Source organism: Phyllobates terribilis, unplaced genomic scaffold, assembly GCF_046119375.1.
Source record: "Phyllobates terribilis strain yellow unplaced genomic scaffold, ASM4611937v1 Scaffold_6230__1_contigs__length_45997, whole genome shotgun sequence".
NCBI lineage: Eukaryota > Metazoa > Chordata > Amphibia > Anura > Dendrobatidae > Phyllobates > Phyllobates terribilis.
The window spans coordinates 15431-24295 of record NW_027368974.1 but is presented as its reverse complement, the minus strand read 5'-3'; the positions used below and the strand labels follow the sequence as shown (position 1 = coordinate 24295).

At 30.1% G+C, this 8865-nt stretch overlaps 1 protein-coding gene across 1 annotated transcript; it reads right to left on the bottom strand.

The window, feature by feature from the left end:
- Positions 1-6952: 6952 nt before the first annotated feature.
- LOC141250833 (uncharacterized) lies at positions 6953-8306 on the bottom strand. The gene is made up of 9 exons (XM_073670113.1): positions 8236-8306; positions 8038-8149; positions 7918-7936; positions 7722-7810; positions 7595-7648; positions 7444-7514; positions 7277-7358; positions 7105-7201; positions 6953-7023 (listed from the first exon to the last, which is right to left on the bottom strand). The coding sequence occupies exons 1-9, from the start codon at positions 8304-8306 to the stop codon at positions 6953-6955; spliced, it is 666 nt and encodes a 221-aa protein (XP_073526214.1).
- Positions 8307-8865: the final 559 nt, after the last annotated feature.

Genomic DNA, 8865 nt, shown 5'->3' with positions numbered 1-8865 from the left:
GTATATAGTTTGTTGTCATTTTAAGATGTTAGTTGATATAGTGGATGAAATGGAATTTAAAACTTTAAAAAATAGGCTCAAATAATAACAACGAAAGGTTACATACCTAATCAAAAACAATGTAATGTACAATAATCCATGGAGTATCACACATGGTCACACAAGTTACGTAATAAAAAAGCTTCAATTTCAAGTATGTTCTTGACCGACATGCACATTGTATGTTAAAGCAACAAATTATTCTATTAATTTCTAAGGAGAATGCCGCCTCAATTATATGTTTTCACCTATACAAAGATCCAACAACCCAAATACAAGCCCGTGTGAAGCACACAACTCTTCAATAAAAGTAATTTTCCTTAAAAAAAGAAAGACACAATAGCCCGTGCGTAGCACGGGCATGCCATCTCTAGTATATTATAAATTTAGGTTTTTGTAGTTGCTTTATTCATTAATGTCTTCATTGTTTTTTGTAGTTGTTTTTTGAAAAGGTTGTAGTTGCTTGCCTTTTTTAATAAGTGTTGGGCCGGATCGAATTTGTTTAAATTTTACTACCCGTGTAGCCAAATACGTACTTTTCCTATTTAAATTTTTTATTCTTTACATTTTATCATGCTAATTATATATTTCTAATTAGATTATGCGGGATATTAAGTTACTCACAATTTTTCTTTTATTTTTTTAATGATTTCTTTATTCCATTTTTCTGATGTACTTCAAAAGTTGGACTGAATATTCAATAATTTTTTTTTAAAAAATAATATAGTAATGACTATGAGGATATTTGTTGTCAAAATCAGACTCTTAAGACTAAATTATGAAAATAAATACAAATATAAGTAGTCTATTATAATTCAAACTATCCAATCTAACAAATAAAAGTAAAAACTATTCATATTAACACATGTGTAAATGTTCTCTCACATCGAAACTCTATGAAATTTTCCGACCATTGGATGTGTATAAAAAACCATGTTACAAGTTGAGATTTTCATCCTCCCACATCGGAAACTTAATGGAGTCTCCTTGCCTCTGAGGTGTATAAAAGGAGATGACAAGATCCTTGAGAGAAATCGGTTTTGTCTCTTCCTATTGAAGTTGAGATTAAATAATAGAAGCATAATAATCAATTTTCCAGTTTAAAAGTTCTATTTCTTACCTTTTATCATGAAAGTTAGATTTCTCAAATAGAATTATGTGGGATTTTCAGTTACTATCTCTCTGCAAATTTTTTTAATGATTTTTTTCTTCCATTTTTTTAGCATGTGTAGTTCATAAAAGTTGGTTGAATATTCAATAATTTAGTTAATTTTTATATAGTAATCACTACGAGGATATGTTTTGTTAAAATCTTACTCTTAACTCAAAAATTATGAGAAATATATAATTAATAAATATTCTGTTATAATTACATTTATACCCTTTAACCAAAAGGTTAAAACTATCCATATTTAAACACATGTGTAAATGTTCTCCCACGTGAAAACTCAATGAAATTTTTGATCATTGGATGTGTAAAGAAAGTCATGTTACAAGTTGAGATTTTTTAGCCTCCTACATCGGAAACATAATGAACTTTCTTACTCTTTGATTTGTATAAAAAGAAGATCACAAGATCCCAGATGAATTTTTTTTTGTTTCTCTTATTATTCAAGTTGAACTTAAAATAATAGAAGTCCAACAATCAATTTACCAGTTTAATTTTTTTATTTCTTATGTTTTATCATGACAATTAGATTTTCCGAATTAGATTATGTGGGATTTTCATTTACTAATGATCTTTCTTTAATTCTTTTTTTTTTTTTACGATTTTTCCTTCCATTTTTTCTTGTGTATGTACTTCATTAAACTTGGATTGAATATTAATAATTGAGAGAGTTTTTATATAGTAGTGACTACGAGGATATTTGTTGTGAAATCTGACTTGTATCATTAAAATTATGAAAAAAATATACAATTAATAACTAGTCTATTATAATTAAAACTATCCAATCTAACCAAAATAAGTTAAAACTATCCATATTATAACATGTTTGAATGTTTCCCCACATCGAAACTCAATGAAATTATTTACATTAGATGTATATGAAAAGTCATGTTACACGTTGAGATTTTCAGTCTCCCACATCGAAAACTTAATGAAGTTTTCTTTTCTTTGACGTGTATAAAAGGTGATCACAAGACCCTTGGTAGAAATGAGTTTTTATATTTCTCTTATTATTCAAGTTGAGCTTAAAATAATAGAAGCCCGATGATCAATTTTCCAGTTTAAAACTTTTATTTATTGACTTTTATCATGATAATTAGATTTTCCGAATTGAATTAGGTGGGATTTTCAGTCACATACGATCTTTCTTTAATTTTTTATTTTTAGTGATTTTTTTCTTCCATTTTTCTAGCCCATGTACTTTATAAAACTTGGATTGCATATTCAATAAATGAAAGAATTATCATATAGTAATGACTACGAGGATATTTATTCGGAAAATCTAACTTTTTGCACTAAAATTATAAAAAATATATAATTAATAAGTAGTCTATTATAATTAAAACTATCCACTTAACCCCAAAAAAGTAAAAACTGTCCATATTAACACATGTTCAAATATTCTCCCACATCAAGACTCAATGAACTTTTTGACCATTGGATGTGTATAAGAAGTCATGTTAGAAGTTGAGATTTTTGAGCCTTCCACATCAGATAGTTAATGAAGTTTCCTTCTTTTTGAGAAGTATAAAAGGAGATCACAATATCCCAGTAGAAATGTATTTTTGGTTTCTCTTATTAATCAAGCTGAACTTAAAACAATAGAAGCTCAATAATCAGTTTTCCAGTATAAATTTTTTTATTTCTTACATTTTATCATGACAATTCGATTTCTAAATTAGATTATGTAGGATTGTTAGTTACTAATGCTATTTCTTTAATTTTTTAATTTGTTTTCTTTCTTCTATTTTTCTAGACTATGTATTTCATTAAAGTTTGATTGAATATTCAATAATTAAGGAAAAAATTATATAGTATTGACTACGAGGATATTTGTTGTGAAAATCGGACTCTTAATATTAAAATTATGAAAAAAAAATACAACTAATAAATAGTCTATTATCATTAAAACTATTCAATCTAACCAAAATAAGTCAAATCTATCCATATTAACACATGTGTAAATGCTCTCCCACATTGAAATTCAATAAAAATTTAGACCATTGAATGTGTATACAAAAGTCATGTTACAGGTTGAGATTTTCAGCCTCCCACATCGGAAACTTAATGAAGTTTCTTCTCTTTGAGGTGTATAAAAGGAGATAACAAAACCCTCGGTAGAAATGGGTTTTTATGTTGCTCTTATTATTCAAGTTGAGCTTAAAACAATAGAAGCCCAATAATAAATTTTCCAGTTTAAAACTTTTGTTTCGTACGTTTTATCATGACAATTAGTTTTGGCGAATTGGATTATGTGGGATTTTCAGTTACTAATGATCTTTCTTTTTATTAACTTATTTTTTCTAGCATATTTACTTCATAAAATTTTGATTGCATATTCAACAATTGAGAAAATTTTCATGTAGTAATGATTACGAGAATATTTTGTTGTGAAAATCTAACTCTTAGCACTAAAATTATAAAAAATATATAATTAATAAGTAGTCTATTATAATTAAAACCGTCCACTTTAACGCAAAAAATGTAAACACTGTCGAAGTTAACACATGTTCAATTATTCTCCCACATCAAAACTCAATGAAATTTTTAACCATTGAATGTGTATAAATACTCATGTTATAGGTTAAGATTTTTATCCTTCCACATTGAAAACTTAATGAAGTTTCCTTCACTGAGGTATAAAAAAGGAGATCACAAGACCCCCGATTGAAATGGGTGTTTATGTTTCTTTCGTTATTCAAGTTGAGCTTAAAACAATTGAAGCCAATAATCAATTTTCCAATTTGTAATTTAAAAACATTTTGATTTGGTTTTTATCGTATCTGAGCATATACGGGTATGTGGGCATTTTTAACTTATCCATATTACACAGTCTATAACTTGTTCATTTTTACAAAAATATTATTCTTATTTCTTTCCTATATTTCATATATCAACATTTAGATTAATCAAATTTTTTGCACGAATAAAGTAAAGGATAACATATCTGTGTGTTGCTTAATAATTTACATTAAACACATACAATAATGTTCAATATATATATAGTCTCACAAAAAAAGAAAAACCCGTGCGAAGCACGAAATTATTACAAATACTTGCCTATATATCAAGTATTTACCATTACTAAAAAGTACATTGATACTCAATTGAGTGTATGTTCACGTTAATCACCACAATAAATGTATTTAATCAAATAAATACGGACACATCTAAAAAAATAGATACTAAACAAACTACTAGACGAAACATACACAAAGTACACTGTGTACGAAACTTACAATCAAACATACTAGAAAAACACATCCCCAAATGATATATCACAAACATTCGTTCGAACCAAAAAGGATGCCTATGATAACATATAAACTACATAGCCTGTGCGTAGCACGGGCGATGAAGTACTAGTTATTAAGTAAGTTTCAGAAGAATCATTTGAATTTAATAATTAGTTAGATTAAATATAACATAAAAAATAAATCATGAAATACATATCGCATTGTTATATCTTTAGGGAAGAATAATTAAATATAATTACTTTATTGGGTGAAAGTTTTTTCTGTGAACAACAAATATTGCATTGTTCGCCGAAGTCTTAACAGCACTTATGGTTCGACTATGCAGTTGTATCGTCCATTCTGACGAGGGTTATGCGTTAGCAAGGTGTTTCCATCTCGTTTGATTCCTTACAAGGCTAGTGGAATTACATTTATGGGTGTGGTTTATTTTACTTGGAGGCTTAGGAATGATGTTATTTTCAAGAATAGGATTGTTAATGTCGATGCACTTTCTAGTGAGTTTATCTCGGTTTGTAGATTTTGTATGGTACAGAAGCTGAGTACCAATAGTAGACATGGTAGGGCTATGATGCGGATGTTGTATGGGCAATAGTTTATGTGTTGGCATTTATAATTTTTTTACCATTTGGCAAAAAAAACAATACATCAAAATAGTTGACTCAGTTTAATATAACATAAAAAAATATAATACACATTGTATTGTTTTATTCTGAATGAAATCCATATTTAATATAGTTTGTTCATAAAAGAGAATGATTAATATTCTAATTATAAAGTAAGTTTTGAAAGAATAATTTAAATTTAATAATTAATTAGATTAAATTTAAAATATCTTATCAATTGTTCCTAAAAGTATGGAAGTTAAACTAAAAATAAATACTTTGAAAATAAAATAAAATAAAATCAATAGAAAAATAAGAGATAATAGTAAATTTAATAAAAAAATAGAAAGTATTGACTAGAATGAAGGAGATAACTTAAAATGCACCAATTGACCAACTTCAATATATAGGTGATGTGTAACAACTTTGTGCCGATTTGAGCAACCCCGAGCGATTAGCTCAGTTGGACTTCTTGGGCTTTAATTAAAATGCAGACTAATGAGAAGATTAGGTTGGATAATTGAAACGGACTTTGGTACTTAAAAGCTTGTTACAAGCTTCTCACACATTACTTACACATGAACAGTGAGAAAGATCGAGCATCTCCATCGTCCACTGTTGATGTTTCTAGTGTCGCTCTTCATCTTTGATCGTAGCACGTTGAGATCTTATGATGGCTTCGTCAGATCTATTTTTATTGTGAGTTGATCTTGCCTTAAAGGGGTTGGATTGTGTAGATGATCACTTGTATTCGTTATTAGATCTAGCCTTGTAATCTCGTTTGAACAAGATTATGTTAGCGCATTATCAATGTTTAAGGGTAGGCAAACCACCAAATTAGTTGATTGTTGGTTTCCTTCTATTAAATTATGTTGGAAATTACTTATATTTGTTCTGTTTAATTAGGACTTTCTTCTAATTTTAATTTGGATTCGGTTCCGATGCAAGCAACGTTTATAATGTAGAATGAAACAAATCTATCATTTCAAGAAAATGCAAGTCAACGACTCAAAAATGCTTGCAAAAAAAAAATGCATACTAGAGCCCAAAAAATGCATGTCAATAAAAATACAAACCGAAAACCAAAAAATGCATGTAAAAAAATTCATAGCAGATATGCATGTATATTTTGTATGCAGTTTGAACACATTGACATGCACTTTTTGTACATAAACATGCATTTTTCGAACATAAACATTCACTTTCAACGCATAAACTTACATTTGATCTTAAATGCATTTTCAGCTGAACTTGAATACATTTCAAGAAATAAACATGCATTTTCAACATATATGCCCATATTTCCGCATGCTTATTTTTGAAATGCATTCAAGTCAACCCACAATGCATTTTAGTTAAAATGCAAGTTTATGTGTTAAGAGTGCATGCTTATATGGAAAAAATACAAGCTTATGTGTTAAAAGTGCATGCTAATGTGTTAAAAATGCATGTAAAATATAGATGCTTGACTTGCATTTTTATTGATATGCATTTTTAGGCCTCCGACATGCATTTTTTATTGACATGCATTTTTAAGCATCTGACTAGCATTTTCTTGAAATGATTTGACGGTCTAAATTTGTTCTCATTTTACACCATAAGATTTGTCTGCACCTTATACTTTTCCTTTTAATTTTAAATTAGAAAATTAATGAAAGGATTGAAATAATTTCATGTACTGAACTGAGCTGTCACACGTTTGGTTGTGCAACTATGTTCTCGTGTTGCAGTTGTAGATCACAATTGCCATTAAAATGACAGCTACTGAAGAGCAATTCTAATCAGATTTGGACTTTCATCAATAATTGCAAGTCTTACAATAACATAGCAGAATGGACATATAATAATTAGACATACAACCAAGTAATACAAAAGTGGTTCTCTTTTCACTCCCTTTTAGATTTTGAGAGGACTCTCTTCCTCTGCCCAAGCATGTAAGTGTACATGTGTGGACTCCCTGCAATACATCCATAATGTATTACAAATAGTTTGATTATAAACTAGACAATTTTATCTCAAAACTTTAGAAATTTCATACCAGGAATGTACATCAGGATACTTAAGATGCATGCATAGTAGTAGTCAAAAGAGAAGTTCCATTTGTTGGGCATTCTCACACAGAACTTCTCAGATACCTGAAAAAGATTAGGTCAATTTAACATAACCCAAAATATATGAAGATAATAAATATTCATGACATTTTCAGTTACCTTGACATAAGGTAGGGCGACATATGCAAGACCAACTTCACTAGATATCCCAATAGGATACAACACAAGGAAAGTGCTATACCTGCATTACCAAATTTATGACACTTTCTATAACTGACAAACACTGAATTAACAGCACAACTGCATTAAACTGATCATGTATGTACCTTAGCCACAAGAGAAACGAAGGTGTAAAGCCAAATGCTTCTTTCACCCCAAAGAATGAATATCGAATGATCTGGAGAACAATAATTAGACCATCTAAGAACATCTGCAATTTTTGGTATCTCTAAATTGTGATTTGTGTGTAGAACTGACCTCTGTAATTGACCAGCTAAGCACTAGAGATGAAACAAGCATGTGGGTTCGAACCTGCGAAAACCCTAATGAATTTAATTCTCAGTATCTCTAAAGGGAAAGAGGGGAAACAGTAATAAGTAGTAACCTCAGGGTAACTGTAAAGAACTCCCCAAGCCAAGAACAGTCTTGATAATATCTGAGGTAGAGTCGCTGATATTGGAGACCTCACTAAACCTATATGTATATATATAATATATCATCAACCGTATTTAGCAGTTAGCACTTGACACAACGAATTACCACTGAAATTTATTGTTAAGGTCAGATCAAGCTGTACTTACCCACTAGAGAATGAATTATCTGTATTTACAAAGGAAAAAAGAGAGAAGAAAACTGAGTAACCGAACAGTTAAGTGAGGAATTTTGATGTTTATAAATCGAAATTAAGATGAAAGAGTGACCTCCAAAATGGCGGCGGATTGTGCAATTAAGAGGGGTCTTTCGATGGCTGGGTAAACGTGTTCGTAGCCCTCTCCCCTCAGTGTTTTGACAGCCAAAAACAATACCTGCGTCCTGAATATCAAAATTGGAAAAGCTCTAAAAAAAATCGAACCATTAAACTTCAATAGAGGAAGGAACAAAAAGGCAAGGTTGATTACCAGCCGAAGAAGACAGCCCAGTTATAGATAGAGAGATAAACGCGCCTTAGGATGGAGAAAACACCCGCCATTTGTAATACTGCGAAATTACAAACAGCAGAAGCAGAGCGGAGAACTCGAGGTTTTAATTATAGCTATGGATACGAAGTATGGACAGAGAAGGACGGAATTCAATTTGATGAACGAGTTGTTAGCATGTAGGTGGCTGACGAACCAATTTGGGCCCCACGAGTAGCTTGGAGTTGGTAATGAATGAAAGACCAAGTGAATTTGTGCTGGGTTTATGGGCCTCAAGTGAAATTTGGACTCGGATAATGGGCCTCGAAGTTGTAGCAATCTTATCTTTCTCATACAAAAGAACTTGATTTTCTAAATCGTAAAATGGATAAGTCCAAAAATAAATAGACGCGTCCTTTCAACTATTTTTGAGTCTTAGATCACAATTTTTGTCATGTGCAAACAATATCCATAAACTATATCCATTTCCATTATTTTTTTTATATTAATAGTTAATAAAGGGAATCTTCCTCAACAAGGAGTATAAGTGATCATGCTTACAAATTTAAAAATAAAACTAAGGAGAAGAATGCGAAAGCCGCAAATCCTCTCTCATAGTCCTGATATAATCAT